General features: G+C 39.2%; 1 protein-coding gene across 1 annotated transcript in view; it reads right to left on the reverse strand.

The window, feature by feature from the left end:
- The window catches only part of CBX3 (chromobox 3), a 53737-nt gene that overhangs the window by 27275 nt on the left and 8087 nt on the right, over positions 1-18375 (reverse strand). Inside the window, exons 5-6 of the mRNA XM_007121591.4 lie at positions 17501-17595; positions 17032-17150 (exon numbers count right to left, since the gene is read on the reverse strand). Of these exons, the coding sequence (XP_007121653.2) occupies positions 17032-17150; positions 17501-17595 (214 nt within the window). The remainder of the gene's footprint in view (positions 1-17031; positions 17151-17500; positions 17596-18375) is intronic.

Raw genomic sequence — 18375 nt, forward strand, 5'->3', positions numbered from 1 at the left:
AAAAAAAAAAAAAGAAAGAAAAATAGGACGATTTGAGTCCACTTTTATTGGAATATATATGCTGAATGGGGAATGCATATTTGCTACTGAAGACAAATACGCTTTAGTTAGACAAATGAGAAGTAATAGAAGGAGAAATTATCAACAGTTTAAAAACTCTGATAAGCACAAGGGAGGCCATTACAAATTACGTGGGGGTAAGTTAAAGTAGGCTTCATGATTCTGAAAAAAAAAGAGTGAACATTCCCAGATGTATTTTATTAATTCAGGCACTTGACTCACCCAAACTACAGCACTTTAAATTTTAAAATGTATAATTTTGCCCTTTCCAGCCTTAATATGAGGTCCGTATACTGAGCTTGCTCTATTTTAGGGATTTACTTTTTTTTTGCCCTTTAAAAATTTATTTATTTTTGGCTGTGTTGGGTGTTCGTCGCTACGCGCGGCTTTCTCTAGTTGCGGTGAGCGGGGGCTACTTTTCGTTGCGGTGCGCGGGCTTCTCATTGCGGTGGCTTCTCCTGTTGAGGAGCACGGGCTCTAGACACGCAGGCTCAGTAGTTGTGGCGCATGGGCTTCAGGAGTTGTGGCTCGCGGGCTCTAGAGCGTGGGGTCAGAAGTTGTGGTGCACGGGCTTAGTTGCTCCGTGGCGTGTGGGATCTTCCCAAAGCAGGGCTCGAACCTGTGTCTCCTGCATTGGCAGATGGATTCTTAACCACTGCCTTTTTAAAATTAAATTAAATTTTTTTACTGAAGTATAGTTAATTCACAATGTTGTGCTAATTTTTGCTGTACAGCAAAGTGACTCAGTTATACACATATATACATTCTTTTTTTATATTCTTTTCCATTATTCCAGGAGATTGGGTATAGTTCCCTATGCTATACAGTAGGACCTTGTGGTTTATCCAGTTCCCTATGCTATACAGTAGGACCTTGTGGTTTATCCATTCTAAATGTAATAGTTTGCATCTCCTAACCCAAACTCCCAGTCCATCCCTCTTCCTCCCCTGCCTCCCACTTGGCAACCACAAGTCTGTTCTCTACGTCTGTGAGTCTGTTTCTGTTTCATAGATAGGTTCATTTGTGCCATATTTTAGATTCCATATATAAGTGATATCGTATGGTATTTGTCTTTCTCTTTCTGACTTACTTCACTTAGTATGGTAATCTCTAGTTGCATCCGTGCTGCTGCAAATGACATTATTTCATTATTTTTTATGGCTGAGTAGTATTCCGTTGTATATATGTACTGCATCTTCTTTATCCGTTCATCCGTCAATGGACATTTAGGTTGCTTCCATGTCTTGGCTATTGTGAATAGCAAAGTGACTCAGTTATACACATATATACATTCTTTTTTTATATTCTTTTCCATTATTCCAGGAGAGTGGGTATAGTTCCCTATGCTATACAGTAGGACCTTGTGGTTTATCCATTCTAAATGTAATAGTTTGCATCTCCTAACCCAAACTCCCAGTCCATCCCTCTTCCTCCCCTGCCTCCCACTTGGCAACCACAAGTCTGTTCTCTACGTCTGTGAGTCTGTTTCTGTTTCATAGATAGGTTCATTTGTGCCATATTTTAGATTCCATATATAAGTGATATCGTATGGTATTTGTCTTTCTCTTTCTGACTTACTTCACTTAGTATGGTAATCTCTAGTTGCATCCGTGCTGCTGCAAATGACATTATTTCATTATTTTTTATGGCTGAGTAGTATTCCGTTGTATATATGTACTGCATCTTCTTTATCCGTTCATCCGTCAATGGACATTTAGGTTGCTTCCATGTCTTGGCTATTGTGAATAGTGCTGCTATGAACATAGGGGTGTATGTATCTTTTTGAATTATAATTTTGTCTGGGTATATGCCAGATTGCTGGATCATATGGTAGTTCTATTTTCAGTTTTCTGAGGAACCTCCATACTGTTTTCCATACTGGTTGCACCAACTTACATTCCCACCAACAGTGTAGGAGGGTTTCCTTTTCTCCACACCTGGTTTAGGGGTTTACTCTTTTGGCAGATCCATTTTGAGTTTTTGAATGGTAAACACTATATTACAAGCCCAAATTTAAATCCAGGGCCCTCTCTCTCTCCATCACTCCCTTCCTCAAATTGATGCCAGGCCCTCTTGTAGGTACTAGGCAAACTACAGTGAAAAAAAAACAAGTACTTGCTCCCATAGCACTTACATTCTCGAAGGGAGAAAGTAAAAGTTCAGAGTCCTCCTCTGCCCTCGGTTGCATAACCCCCACCTGTAGAGAGATCAATATTCTATTTATCTATGATAATATGAGAGAAGTGTAATTTAAGAATCCTCTCCTCTTAGGTGTAATGTTCTGGTGCTAGAAGGTTGCTGAGAGTGGCTTTCTCTGGAGAACGACTGAGATTTCAGAGTAAAACTGAGTTTTTCATTGTGTTGCCACTCTGTATAGCAAACTGCAAGAAAGCTACAGCATTCGCTCTGCAAAATTTACAAACACTTATCCCTTTCAGCACATCAGAGATAAGATTCTAGTACTCCGAAAGTTTTCCTGGTGCAGAGGAATCAGATATCCATGAAAGCTAAATAAAGAGACCATAGGAGTGAGAAGGTATAATAGGAGCCTCATTGTGACACTATTTGCTAGAAAGATGAATTCACTTTAAAGTAAGTCCACCTTGGGATCTCTCCAAAGGTATTCAGTTTCTGAAATAGCGAAAAAGCCTTGTTAAGTGCTAGCCTGGATCCTGAATGTAATATGAATCTTCTTTGGCTTACTAATCTCATTCTCAAATTTCTCCATGCCCATTCTCACCTAGATTTTTCCCCTGGATATCTGCCCCTAGTTTCTCTTCCCACTTGATTCTCTCCTACTGCTCAAAAGAATGGCTAAGAGCTTTGAGATACTAAAAGTGACCTTGGAGCTCTAAAAATATAAGCTTAACTTATACAACAACCACTTCAGGACATTGTTTTAGGGTGCTATCAGTATCCAATAAAGGCATCAGGGGAAGAGGTAGGTAGGAGTTGGTGGATACCAATGAGCTTGATCTGTATAGTCACACTGAAATATCACGATAATGAAAAAGGTTGCTATGCAAGGTCACTTAATATTAGTTTCAGTGTCATTATTTTCTCCTTTAAGAAGGTAAAATGCAGGACTTCTGAATAAAGATAAAAGGTTGAATGTATGGTTTTATTTTTTAAAAGTGAGGAATGACATCACCAAGATGGCAGAATAGGTCATTCCTGACTTTGGTCCCCTTCACGAGAAGAACGACTAACAACTATTCAAGAACAAGACATCACTGAGAGAATCCTAGAACATAAGAGTGAGGCCCCTGCACCAGAGGGCCATGCTGAGAGGTCTCCCTTGAACCTCTAGTTCCTGCAGTGGAAAAAAAGAACCCAGGGAGCTAGTGGAGGGAGCTAACTCCTCTAGCCTTGGGTTGCTTTGTGGGAACCCCAACTCTGATTCACTCCACGAGGGGTGCTCAACAAATGTGAGACTCAACCACTGGGAATCTGTGATGGAGAAGAGGGAAGGGCTTGCAATAACCAGTGCACAGATCTTGGCAGACCAAGTTCAAACCTGCAGTGCCCAAGTAGTAATCCCAACCAGCAGTTTTGCTCATATGCAGAACCAAGTCTAGGGTGCACTCTGACCAGGGAACTCAGCAGGGTGCAGCTCTGCCTGATTTGGATCCTCACATGAGGAGTTTTGCTGGCCATAGAACCTGGTTTGCCCATGCCCAGGCAAAGAGCCTCATGCACTGTGAAGAGAGTCTTCCAGCTGCATCTGACCAGAGAGGCTGGTGACAATTCCTGGAAACTGTGTCCCAGTGCTGTTGGCGCTGAGAGGTGGGGGAGCACAGTCAATTGCCTCCAGAGCAAAAGCCAGTACAGGGAGGGTTCCCATGCTATGAGTAGGCAGGGAGATTAATCCATAGCCAAGGCTAAGGGTAGCTCCTGGCTCCGTCCAACCAGAGAGCTGGTTTGGGAAATTGAGAATAGCCTGGAGCAACCCCTCCCCTTCACACCCAGGAAAGGAAGCTGAGACATAGTCCCACTCGCTGTGGAGAGTATCTTCTGGCCCCCTGACCAGAAGGGCTGGTGACAACTCCTGGAAGCTGTGTGGCCCAGCAGTGCTTGAGCCCAGAGAAGGGCAGGCAGCACAGATAGTTTGCAAAGTAAAGCCAGTGGCCTTGTTCTGCCAGGGAACTTGGGATTTGGGTTGGCTTAAGTTAAGACAACAGACAAAACTCTTCCTCAGCTTTAGAGCTACTTCTCCTGTTGCACTGGGCAGGGAATCTAATTCACAGCCCCACTCATTGCTGAATACAGCCTTCAGCCTGTTTGACCAGGGAACCTAACACAGTTAGCTGCATAGGCCATTCAGCAGCCCTGTGTACTGTGGTACTTGAACAGAAAGCACAGCCTATGGCTTCCCTTGTCTGCAGAACAAAACCAGTGGCCTCACCCAACCAGGGAATTCAGTGCACACTTTGGCCTGATTGAGGTCCCCAAACAATGAGCTGGACCCTATCCTGTTGCCCTGCAAGGGCAAGGAAGCTAATTCATAGCCCATCTACTACTGAATATAGTGCCCAGTCCCAACCATGTAGTCAGCCTGACCAGAGAATCCAGGCAGCCACAGAGCTCATACTGCAGCATCTCTTGGGTATGGAACCAAGCCAGCAGTCCTATTCAACTGTTCTCACCAGAGACACCCCACCCCCATCCTCAGAGCTTGAACAGTTGCCTTGCCCCAAAACAGACCATAATAGCAGGTCCCACCTGCTGAAGGACATTACCAGCAGGCGTACCCAGAAACCCATACTGAGCTGACTGGTGTAGAACAGTCTCTGCCAGAGCAAACTGGTAAAGTCTAAAAGAGGAGGCTGATCATGAAAAATTAGGTAAATAGGACACCTCCAAAGAAATCTAATGAAACTCCAATAACTGACCCTGAAGAAATGACGATCTATGAACTGTACGACAAATAATTCAGAATAATCCTCTTAAGAATGTTTAGTGGGGGCTTCCCTGGTGGCACAGTAGTTAAGAATCCGCCTGCCAATGCAGGAGACACGGGTTTGAGCCCTTATCCAGGAAGATCCCATATGTCACGGGGCAATGAAGCCCCTGCGCCACAGCTACTGAGCCTGTGCTCTAGAGCTCGTGGGCCACAACTACTGAGCCTGTGTGCCACAACTACTGAAGCCCGCGTGCCTAGGGCCCGTGCTCCTCAACAAGAGAAGCCATTGCAATGAGAAGCCTGCGCACCACAACGAAGAGTAGCCCCTGCTCGCAGCAACTAGAGAAAGCCCACACACAGCAACAAAGACCCAACACAGCCAAAAATAAATAAATGAAATAAATAAATTTTAAAAATAATAAAAATTAAAAACTTAAAAAAAAAGAAAGTTTAGTGAACTACAAGAAAATACAGACAACAAAATTAGGAAAACAAGGCATGAACAAAACAAGAAGGTAAACCAAGAAATAGCAACTATAAAACAAACAAAAACAGAAAACAAAAAAACAGAAGTCCTAGAGTTAAAAAATACAATTACTAAACTGAAGAATTCAATAGAGAGTTTCAAAAGCAGACTCAATCAGGCAGAAGAAAGAATCAGTGACCTTGAGGATAGGACATTAGAAATCACCCAGTCAGAGGAACAGAAAGAAAAAATAATGAAAAAGAGTGAAGAAAGGGCTATGGGGATTATGGAACACAATAGAAGAAACAATATTCACATTATAGGAATTCCAGAAGGAGAAGAGAAAGAGAAGGGGACAGAAAGTATATTTGAAGCAATAATGGCTGAAAACTTCCCCAACCTAGGAAGAAGTGGACATTCAGATCCATGAGGCCCAAAGAACCACAAGCAGGTTGAACCTGTATAGGGCTACACCAAGACACATTGTAATTATCAATAAATTGCCCAAAGTCAGAGATAAAGAAGATGTCCTTCAGATACCCAATATAAAAGACATGTAAATTGTAACAGCAATAACCTAAAATGTGAGGGGAAGGAGAAGTAAGAGTGCAAAGCTTATGAATTCTAGTGAAGTTAAGTATTTATCAGTTTAAAATAGGATGCTATCAGTTTAAGATGTTTTATGTAAGCCTCATGGTAACCACAGGGAAAATCCTGTAGTAATTATCCAAAAGAGCACAATAAACAAGTCAAAGCATACTTATACCAAAAGAAATCAAAACGCACAAAGACAACTGGATAAGAAACAAAGAACAGTGGATCTACAAAATGATGATAAATCAGTTAATAAAATGGCAATACAGGTTGTCCCTCAGTATCATGGGGGATTGGTACCAGGACCTACTGCAGATATGAAAATCTGCAGATGCTTAAGTCCCTTTTAAAAATTGGCATAGTATTTGCATATAACGTACACACATACTCCTGTATACTTTAAATCAGCTCTAGATTACTTAACACAATGTAAATGCTATGTCAGTAGTTGCACTCCACTGTCAAGTTTTGCTTTTTGAAACTTTATGGAAAACTTTTTTCCAAATAATTTTGATCCACATTGGTTGAATCTGTGGTTGTGGAACCTGTGGATATAGAAGGCTGACTGTAGTAAGTCGTTACATATCAATAATTACTTTAAACATAAATGGATTAACTTCTCCAATTAAAAGAGAATGGCTGATGTTTAAAAACAAGACCCATCAATATGCTGCCTATAAGAGACTCACTTTAGCCTTAAAGACACATGTAGTCTGGGAGTGCAAAAAGACATTTCAAGCAAAAAAACCAGAAATCAACTACAAGAGGTAAACTAGAAAATTCAAAAATACATAGAAATTAAGTAACACTCTTCTGAACAACCAAAGGATCAAAGAAGAAATTAAAGGGGAAATAAAACGTGTGAGACAAAGAGAAATGGAAACAACACATCAGAACAAAATGTGTTGAAGCAAAAGCAGTTCTAAGAGGGAAGTTCATAGCAATAAATGCCTACATTAAGCAGGAAGAAAGATCCCAAATAAACAACCCAACTCTACACCTTAAAGAACTAGAAAGGGCTTCCCTGGTGGCGCAGTGGTTGCACGTCTGCCTGCCGAAGCAGGGGAACCGGGTTCGCGCCCCGGTCTGGGAGGATCCCACATGCCGCGGAGCGGCTGGGCCCCTGAGCCATGGCCGCTGGGCCTGCGCGTCAGGAGCCTGTGCTCCGCAACGGGAGAGGCCGCAACAGTGAGAGGCCCGCATACCACAAAAAAAAAAAAAAAAAAAAGAACTAGAAAAAGAAGAACAAACTGAGTCCAAAGTTAGCAGAAGAAATGAAATTATAACCACGCAAGGGGAGAGGCCGCAACAGTGAGAGGCCCGCATACCACAAAAAAAAAAAAAAAAAAAAGAACTAGAAAAAGAAGAACAAACTGAGTCCAAAGTTAGCAGAAGAAATGAAATTATAAAGATTAGAGCAGAAATAAATAAAATAGAGAACAGAAAAACAGTAAAAAAGATTAACTAAGCTAAGAGTTGTTTCTTGGAAAAGATAAACATTATTGACAAACCCTTAGCTAGACTAGCCAAGGGAAAAAGAGAAAGAACCCAAGTCAACAAAAGTATAAATGAAAAAGGAGACATTACAAGTGATAACACAAAAATTCAAAGGATCATAAGAGGCTACCATAAACAACTATATGCCAAAAAACTGGAAGACTGCCAAGACTGAATCAGGAAGAAATAGAAAATCTGAAAAGACCAATTACTAGCAAGGAGACTGAATCAGTAATCAAAAATCTCTCAACAAAGAAAAGCCCAGGACCAGATGACTTTACTGGTGAATTTTACCAACCATTCAAAGAAGAATTAACACCAATCCTTCTCAAACTCTTCCAAAAAATCTAAGGGGAGGGAGCACTCCCAAACTCATTTTATGAGACCAGCATTATCCTGATAACCAAAATCAGAAAAGAACACTATAACACTATTAGAAAAGAAAACTAGAGGCCAATATGCCTGATGAATATTGATACAAAAATTCTCAATAAAATACTAGCAAACTGACTTCAGCAGTATATTAAAAGGATCATTTACCATGATCAAGTGGGATTTATCCCTGGGATGCAAGGATGGTTCAACATATGCAAATTAATTAATGTGATCAATCACAGTAATGGAATGAAATAAAACAATGATATGATCATCTCAACTGATGCAGAAAAAACATCTGACAAAAATCCAACACTCATTCATGATAAAAACTCTTAACAAATTAGGCATAGAAGGAACATATCTCAACATAATAAAGGTCATATATGACAAGCCTACAGCTAACATCATACTCAATGGTGCAAGGTGGAAAGAGTTTTCTCTAAGATCAGGAACAACACAAGGGTGCTCACTCTCACCACTCCTATTCAACATAGTACTGGAAGTCCTAGTTAGAGCAATCAGGCAAGAAAAAGGAAATGAAAGGTATCAGAATTAGAGAGGAAGAAGTAAAATTGTCTCTATTTTTTAAAAAAAATAAATTTATTTATTTTATTTATTTATTTTTGGCTGCACTGGGTCTTTGTTGCTGAGCATGGGCTTTCTCTAGTTGCGGTGAGTGGGGGCTACTCTTCGTTGCGGTGCGCAGGCTTCTTATTGCGGTGGCTTCTCTTGTTGCGGAGCACCGGCTCTAGGTGCGCAGGCTTCAGTAGTTGTGGCACGTGGGCTCAGAAGTTGTGGCTCGCAGGCTCTAGAGCGCAGGCTCAGTAGTTGTGGCGCACAGGCTTAGTTGCTCCGCGGCATGTGGGATCTTCCCGAACCAGGGCTCGAACCCGTGTCCCCTGCATTGGCAGGCGGATTCTTAACCACTGCGCCACCAAGGAAGCCCAAAATTGTCTCTATTTGCAGATGACATGATTTCATGTATAGAAAATCTTAAAGACTCGACCAAAAAAATTTAATCAATGAATTCAGTAAAGTTGCAGGATATAAAATTAACGTACAAAAATCAGTAGCATTTCTATACACTAACAATGAATTTTCTGAAAAAGAAAGAAATTGATCCCATTTACAATAGCACCAAAAACAATAAAATACCAGGAATAAATTGAACTAAGGAAGTGAAAGATATCTACCCTGAAAACTACAGGACACTGATGAAAGAAATGGAAGAAGACACAAAGAAATGGAAAGGTATCCTGTGTTCATGAATGAGAGGGATTAATATTTTTTAAAATTTATTGAAGTATAATTTATATGAAGTATAGTTGATTTACAATGTTGCATTAATTTCTGTTGTACAGCAAAGTGATTCAGTTATACATATATATGTTCTTTCTCATATTCTTTTCCATTATGGTTTATCACAAGATATTGAATATAGTTCACTGGGCTATACAGTAGGACCTTGTTGTTTATCCATTTTATATATAATAGTGTGCATCTGCTGATCCCAAACTCCCAGTCCATCCTGTAATACCTAAAACCATAAAACTACTAGAAGAAGACATAGGAGTAAAGCTCCTTGACATGGTGTTTGTAGTGATTTTTTGGATTTAACATCTAAAGCACAAGCAACAAAATAAAAAATAAGTGAGATTACCTAAAACTAAAACCTTTCTGCACAGCAAAAGAAACCATCAACAAAGTGAAAAGACAACCTATGGAATGAATAAAAATATTTGCAAACTATATATCTGATAAGGGGTTAATATCCAAAATATATAAAGAACTCATAGAACTCAATAGCAAAACCCCACAAATAACCCAATTAAAAACTGGGCAAAGGACCTGAATAGACACTTCTCCAAAGAAGATATATGAAAGACCAACAGGTACATGAAAAGATGTTTAACATCACTAGTCATTAGGGAAATGCAAATTAAAACCACAATGATCTATCACCTCACACCTGTTAGAATGGCTATAATCAAAAAGACAAGAGATAACAAAAATACTGTTGTAGATGTGGAGAAAAGAGAACCCATGTGTACTGTTGGTGGGATTGTAAATAGGTGCAGCCACTATGGAAAACAATATGAAGGATCCTCAAAAAATTAAAAATAGAACTACAATATGATCCAGCAATTCCACTTCTGGGAATATATCCAAAGGAAACAAAAACACTACACTAACTCAAAAAGTAATCTGGGGGACTTCCCTGGTGGCACAGTGGTTAAGAATACACCTGCCAATGCAGGGGACATGGGTTTGAACCCTGGTCTGAGAAGATCCCACATGCTGTGGAGCAACTAAGCCCGTGTGCCACAACTACTGAAGCCCTTGCACCTAGAGCCCATGCTCCGCAACAAGAGAAGCCACCACAATGAGAAGCCCGTGCATCACAATGAAGAGTAGCCCCCGCTCACCGCAACTCGGGCACCACAATGAAGAGTAGCCCCCGCTCACCGCAACTAGAGAAAGCCTGCACCCAACAATGAAGACCCAATGCAGCCAAAAAAAATAAAAAATAAAATAAAATAAAATATTTAAAAAAGTAATCTGCATCCCCATAGCAGCATTATTTATAATAGCCAAGATATGGAAAGAATTTGTGTCCATTGATGGATGAATGGATAAAGAAGTTGTGATATATATGTGATATCTGTATCTATATCTATCTACAGTACACACACACACAGGAATATTATTTAGCCATAAAAAATGCGGAAGTCCTACCATTTGCAACAATATGGATAGACCTTGAAGGCATTATGCTAAGTGAAACGTCAGATAGAGAAAGACAAATACTGTATGATCTTACATAAATGTGGAATCTTAAAACCCAAAAACAAAAAACTCATAGAAAAAGAAATCAGACTTGTGGTTTCCAGAGGTGGAGGGTGGGTGAGGGGGAATTGGAGGAAGGGAGTCAAAAGGTACAAACTTCCAGTTATAAGATAAGTAAGTACTAGGGATGTAATATACGACATGATGGCTATAGCTAACACTGCTGTAGGATATATAGGTTAGTTACTAAGAGAATAAATCTTAAAAAATTCTCATCACAAAGAGAAAAAATTTTTTTCTTCTTTCTTTTCTTTTTATTGTGTCTGTATGAGAAGATGGATTTTAGCTGAACCTATTGTGGTAATCATTTCACAATATATGTAAATCAAACCATCATGCTGTATGCCTTAAACAAGTAATGTATGTTAAGTACTTCTCAATAGAGCTGGAAAAAAAAAAGTGAAAATTCTCTATGCACTCATAGAGCTACAAGAGCAGTTTTAAATATCAATGTTCTTGTCCTACTCTCTCAGGTCAATTTTTCCCCCAATACTTTAAAAGGGCAGATTTCAACCTTCATTTGAAAAGTAGAGTTGGTAGGAAGTTCCAGGGTGTTCTAAGACACTGAAAATATTCACATTAGAAGTTTTCTAAAAGGCAAGGACAGAGGGTATTTTAAGAAGGTGTTTTCAAATTGGCTGAAATCCTTTGCATTAGTTAAACATTTTGTTTATATAAAATATCCACCTTTTTTCTGGAAAGCACTCTTCCAGTGATTGATCCAATTATATTTCTCCACACATTTGGTTATAATTGATAGTTCCAGGGAGGGCATCTGACCAACAGATCTCTTAAAGGATTTTTGAATTGGACGTCAGAGGAAGAAAAACTCATCGTTTCTTTAGAGGCAGATTTGGAGATCTGGGAGCTATCAGCACTCACTTCTGTTTTTGATTTGCAGAGATGAGTTCCAGAGAAGAGAGCCAATAACCAGAGATGGCAAGTCTTGGGGTTGTGACAGTCCAGGGTTGCGGTCATCCTGAGGTTTACAGTGGAGATTGGTAATATTTATCTGGTCCTTATTAAGTACTGGAGATATAGCTCTGGGTGTTTTTTATTTAACCTTGAAAATCCCATGAGATACATACCATCAAGATCATCCTCGTAGTTTTATAGATGCGAATATTGAGGCATAGGGAAGTTAAGTAACTACAATAAATAGCTGAGCTGGGATGCAAACCCATGGATGGGGTCAAACTCCAGAGCCCATGCTCTGAACCACTGTTATTATGATTTTTAAAATTTATTTATTTATTTATTTATTTTTGGCTGCATTGTGTCTTCATTGCTGTGTGCAGGCTTTCTCTAGTTGTGTCGAGCGGGGGCTACTCTTCGTTGCAGTGCGTGGGCTTCTCGTTGCAGTGGCTTCTTTTGTTGTGAAGCATGGGCTCTAGGCACGCGGGCTTCAGTAGTTGTGGCGCACGGGCTTAGTTGCCCCGCGGCATGTGGGATCTTCCCAGACCAGCGCTCAAACCCGTGTCCCCTGCATTGGCAGAGATTCTTAACCACTGTGCTACGAGGGAAGTCCTGAACCACTGTTATTTTGTCTCTAGGCCAGCAGTAATTTCCCTTATCAAAGCAGGTTTGAGTTGGGTATCTCCTACTTCTGGCCAAATTATGTAATGTGTTGTAAGCGTACTAAGTAATATACTAATCAAAGGAATACCTCATATGTCCAAAGCCACTTTAATATCCTCCCCTTCAAGGTTTCTCCTAGGTTCCCTTTCTCACTAAATCACATTTTCATCCATTCCAGAAAAAATGAAAACTTGGGAGTCATTCTGGATCCCTTTCTTCCTGACCTCCACATCACCTCATTTTATATCCAAAACCACTTTATTCTACAAGCATATATTGGGGACTTACTATGGACAAAACCCTATCCTCAAACCACTCCCCTCTTCTTTATTCCCATAGTTAATGCTCTAGTTCATACAACTGACCTTGACCTTCTTCAGGCTTTTTGTGCCCTAGTTTCCTCACCTGTAAAATGGGGTCAATCATGCCTACTCCAGAAGGCTATTTTGAGGATTAAATGAGATAAAATATAAAAAAATATTCTTCAACTTTTATTTATTCTAGGAATGAAACAATTCTTATGTGTGATCATGGAGATTTTCATAGTTTGCTTTTACAGTAAAAACATGAGCTGTAATGGGAAAATAAATATTCCAAATGAAGTTTCATATTTTTGTATTTTCCAGGTGACATGATTGCCTTCAGAAATCTTTTAACGTAATATAAATTCTTAAAACACACATAGGGCTTCCCTGGTGGCGCAGTGGTTGAGAGTCCGCCTGCCGATGCAGGGGACACGGGTTTGTGCCCCGGTCCGGGAAGATCCCACATGCCGCGGAGCAGCTAGGCCCGTGAGCCATGCCCGCTGAGCCTGCGCGTCCGGAGCCTGCACTCCCCAACGGGAGAGGCCACAACAGTGGAAGGCCCACGTACCGCAAAAACAAAAAAACAAAAAACACACATAAAACCCCACCAAAAAACCCAACAGCCCTAAATCCCCCCTCCTTATTTGCTATTAGCAGATATGCTGATGATTGTCATGTATCTGAATAGTGCAACACATTTAGAGGAGACACTACATCTGTAAGAAGAATCAAGCTATGAAGATTGGCACCTACAATTTCCTTGATTATACCAAATCACCTACTGGAACTTTAAGTTGTTAAAATTGCTCTCCTTGATCAGTGAATACTCAAAGGTACAAATTCATTTTTTCAACAAAAGATGAAAGGGTCTATGTATCATATAGGTTACATACAAATACACATACTATTCATATTCAGCTTCATGTTAGAGATTTTTATCTTTTGCTCGATGCCAATATTTGTCCAGGTATTTAAACACATTTCAGGCCTTTTATGAAAAAGAAAAACTTCAGTTTTATATGTTGGCCAAGTCTTTTTGTAGTGGCATAATAATTATCTTTGATCCATGAGATTAGGGAAACTGCTACCTACACATCTACTTCTTCAGAGGCACTGATGTCCATCTTGGGAAACAAAAGTCAGAAACCTTCACAAAAATATTCAACAAAATCTCAGATTAAAGACCTGACTATAAAAATGAAATGAAATGAAGAAAATGAAAATAGAAGAAATTTTAAGACTATCCATGTAACTTCAGAATGGGAGAGGTATTTTCAAACAAGACATGAAATCCAGAAGACATAAAGACTGACAAGGGTTGACCACATAAAATTTGGTATGACAAAATGGTTATCATAAATCATGTCAAAAAACATTGGCAGAAAATATTTGCAACACAGAAAATTAATATTACATAAGGAACTGCTACAGATTAAAAAATTTGTAAAACTGGCAATTCATTTATAGATGAGGAAATGCAAACAGTAAGCATGAAAAGAATGTTCAACAAAAATATCACAGACATGCAAATTAAAACAAGATGCCATTGAACTGGCAATAAAATCAGTCTTAGTATTATTAATCTGCAGTACAACTGAGGATATGGGGTAATGACTACTGATGGAAGAGTCGTACACCAGTACAAGACTGACTTCATTAATTTCTGGAAATCCATCTATATCTACTTAAGTTTCACTATACATTATGTAAAAGAATGTTCACCACCTTGCTTCCCTGGAGTCCAGTGGTTAAGAGTCTGCGCTTGCAACGCAAGGGGCACCAGTTCAATTCCTGATCTAAGATCCTTGGAACTAAGATCCCACATGCCCCGTGGCATGGCCAAAAAAATAAAATACCTAGTAATAAATCTAACCAAGGAGATGAAAGATCTGTACTCTGAAAACTATATGCCACTGGAGAAAGAAATTGAAGACACTAAGAAATGTTCACCACATTAATCTAACAGCAAAAAACTACAACCAACCTAAGTGTTCATACCCAGCAACTGATTAAGTTGGGGAACCTCCATACAACAGCCTACAGTGTCCCTACTAAAAACAGATCACACACATTTTTATTACCATATACAAGGCATTGTTTTGTCTCATATGCTTATATTTCATCTTGATTTACCTCTGTTTTACAGATGAGGAAACTTGAGGTACAGAGGTGAAGTAACTTGTTGAGAGACTGTGCTATACTGGTTTTGAAGATGGAAGGGGCCAGGAACCAAGGAATATAGATGGCCTCCAGGAACCAGCCCTAATACCTTGACTTTGTTTTTTTAATTTTTAGGTCACTCCCCATGGCATACGGGATCTTAGTTCCCCGACCAGGGACCAAACCTGCGTTCCCCGCAGAGGAAGTGTGGAGTCAACCACTGGACTGCCAGGGAAGCCCCAATACCTTGACTTTGTATTTTGGACTCCAGAAATAAGATAATAAATTTGTTGTTTTAAGCCATTCAAGTTTGTGACAACTTTTTATAGCACCAGTAAGAAACAGATACAACATAAGGGATATTAAAATCCATGGACAAGTTTCCAGAAATGCTCTTAAGCTAAAATTCAAGGTAGTCATCAATTTCTGATCTGAACAAAAGGTTCTATATCATTTAAGAACCCACTGTTGAGAGCAGTGCTAGGTCTACAAAAAGACTGATAAACAGCTTAGTATAGATGATTTCCTTTTTTCTGTATAGATTTTGGAAATTAGTAGAAATATATCACAACAGGATCAGTCCTATCAGAATACCTGTTTTTTTTTAGATGGCAGCTTCAACAAACTAGAGTCTGAGTATCAAAATTTCACTTGAATGAAACAAGTTCCTCTTGCATCACCTGAAAGTTATTTTTTTAAATAAATGTATTTATTTTTGGCTGTGTTGGGTCTTCATTGCTGCACACGGGCTTTCTCTAGTTGCGGTAAGCAGGGGCTACTCTTCGTAGCAGTGTGTGGGCTTCTCATTGCGGTGGCTTCTCTTGTTGAGGAGCATGGGCTCTGTAGTTGTGGCTCCCGGTTCTACAGTGCAGGCTCAGTAGTTGTGGCACATGGGCTTATTTGCTCCACAGCATGTGGGATCTTCCTGGACCAGGGCCCAAACCCGTGTCCCCTACATTGGCAGGCGGATTCTTAACCACTGAGCCACCAGGGAAGTCCCCTGAAACTCATTTTAACAAGAAAACCTTTTTGTGTTAATACATATTCTACTTGAAATTCCTAAACTCAAAGGATCTAAAACGGGTACTCTAATGCCTTAGTGATATCACACTATTTACAAATATGAAGTTAATACAGTGAATGTGTTTCTACTCCCACTATAAAGGTCATCAGATTAAAAAAAGGTCTAACCACATAAAGGAATATAAAACTATTTATTGACCACTGTTCACCAGTATTTACAATAAAGTAAACAATATACAGTTGAATAACATTCTGATTACTACAAAGTTATTGTTTTTCCTGGCTTCTGCTGAACCAGTAACCCAAAATACTGAGAAGATTGAGCCTACGTGTAAGGAATGGGTTGGGGTAAAGTTTGAAAAAACGTGCAGGTCAAGTTTAGATTAGAAAACTTTGTTCACTCATTTATTCCTGCAGATCCTAAACTGCCAACATATCTCTAACCATCTGATTAGGTTTCCATTAACAAGTCTGACACATTCCATGTATCACAGTCTTTCAGTATAAATACAGCACACAGATTTCAACTTCTTATAAAAGAATGGCTTGCCAAAAGGAAGCTTTAAATGTCCATTTAACTAAGTCTTGCTTGGCTAATTAAAACATACCAGAATTTTTCTATTTTTTTCATTTGGGTTGACAGATAAAATTTTCCTTTCAGGGGGGTTTTACATATAAAACTGCATTTATATGATGGTAGATATGGATGCAGATTCTGATAGGCTGCTTTAAAAAATTATCCAACTTAAATTGTTTGTCTCATTAATTACAAAATTATTTAATTTGAAAGGTTAAGACTTAAATTTTCAATTTAAGTTGGAGTGATTTCTTATATTGCTCAAAATGATAGAATCCCAGAAACATGGGCTCATCCATGGTTGTGAAAGGCTGTTGTTTTGGTAAATGTGTTTACAATAACCAAAAAACCCCCAAACCACTTACATATGTATTTTATGTATACACATACAGAAAACCCAGAATGGTCCTTAGGCATATATGAGTTAAATGCAAATTCTAAATTCTGACTGAGTAATGACTATGGAGATTTTCCCCAACATTTAGAAAAGCTGTTCTCTAATGCAGAGGAAATAATATACCATGGTATCAAATGTTCTTTTCTGCTAAAGGAAGCAACTACAGAAAGCTTTTATTTGTTCAAAGTAACCAGTGCTACAGATGCAAAAAAAACAAAAACAAAACCCCCCCAACCCCCCCCCCACCCCAACAGCTTCCCCAAAAATGCCAAGTTAGTCTCTCCTCATAAAAAGCAATTACAATTTGAGGACACTTCATATTTGCCTCTTTTGCCAGCACCAAGTCCGCCTCATCTGAATCTTTCCTGTTGTGAAGAAAAAAATATTCAATTAAAAAGTCTAAACTGTTTTTTGTCAACTGATAACCATTCACTTAAAGATCATAACTCAATCAAAAGGTATTGCTTCAGGGTTATGTGGTTACTTGTGGCTGTGTTCAAATAAAACTTAATTTTCCAAAACAGGCCACAGTTTGCCACTCACTGCTTTAGCAAAGTAACTAGAACCATCCTTTTAGCAGATAATTACTCTCTACCTAATGATGGTCAACTATTTATAAAACCTAGGTAGATACGTTTTTTAAAAATTCGCAAGTTTTTAAAAAACATTATCTATTCTTACTTTAAAATATAACAGAAATTACCCACACACTTACCATTTCATGAGAAACATTAATTCTCCACTGCTGTCTGTGGCACCAATTATTCGCTCTGGGTCAAGACCTCTGGCAAAACCTCTTGGTTTATCAGCCTGTTTAAAAGAGGTTAAATGATTATTTACATAAATGTTCCCACACATTTTTTTCAGAGAGCAAACTAACAATATTAACTTCTAATTTGTTTTCATGATATATAACTTTTAAATAAAAACCTTCTGACGGTGAAACAAATGACCAGAGCAAGAGCCCATATTTAGTACTAAAACACGTATTAATTTCTATTAAACTTACAAGCAGAAAAAACAAATCTGGATGTCTAAAATATTCTGAATCATAAATCAAGAAAACAGACAAAACTTTCTTCATTCAAAGACACCAAAAGGCAGGAAAACCCCAATCTCTTTTTTCCTGGTAATTCTAAATTCTTGAAAGTCAGTATTTCAAATTACTTCTAGGAATCGTCTAAATCACCCACTTTTTTTTTTTGTGGTACGTGGGCCTCTCACCCTTGTGGCGTCTCCCGTTGCAGAGCACAGGCTCCGGACGCGCAGGCTCAGTGGCCATGGCTCACAGGCCCAGCCGCCCTGCGGCATGTGGGATCTTCCCGGACCGGGGCACGAACCCATGTCCCCTGCATCAGCAGGCGGACTCTCAACCACTGCGCCACCAAGGAAGCCCTACCCACGTTATTTTTAAAGCACACAGAAACTATAAACAGCAAAATAATAAAAACTTTAAAATGAGACTAATCAGTATTGTAATCAATCTGAATTACAGTAAACCTCATAAAATACTTAGTATAAACCAAAAGTCTGAGGGACTCCCGGGGATGCCTGAGACCTTCTGGAGTATCTGTTTATCTGCAAGATCTC

Source organism: Physeter macrocephalus, chromosome 5 (genome assembly GCF_002837175.3).
Source record: "Physeter macrocephalus isolate SW-GA chromosome 5, ASM283717v5, whole genome shotgun sequence".
Taxonomy (NCBI): Eukaryota; Metazoa; Chordata; class Mammalia; order Artiodactyla; family Physeteridae; genus Physeter; species Physeter macrocephalus.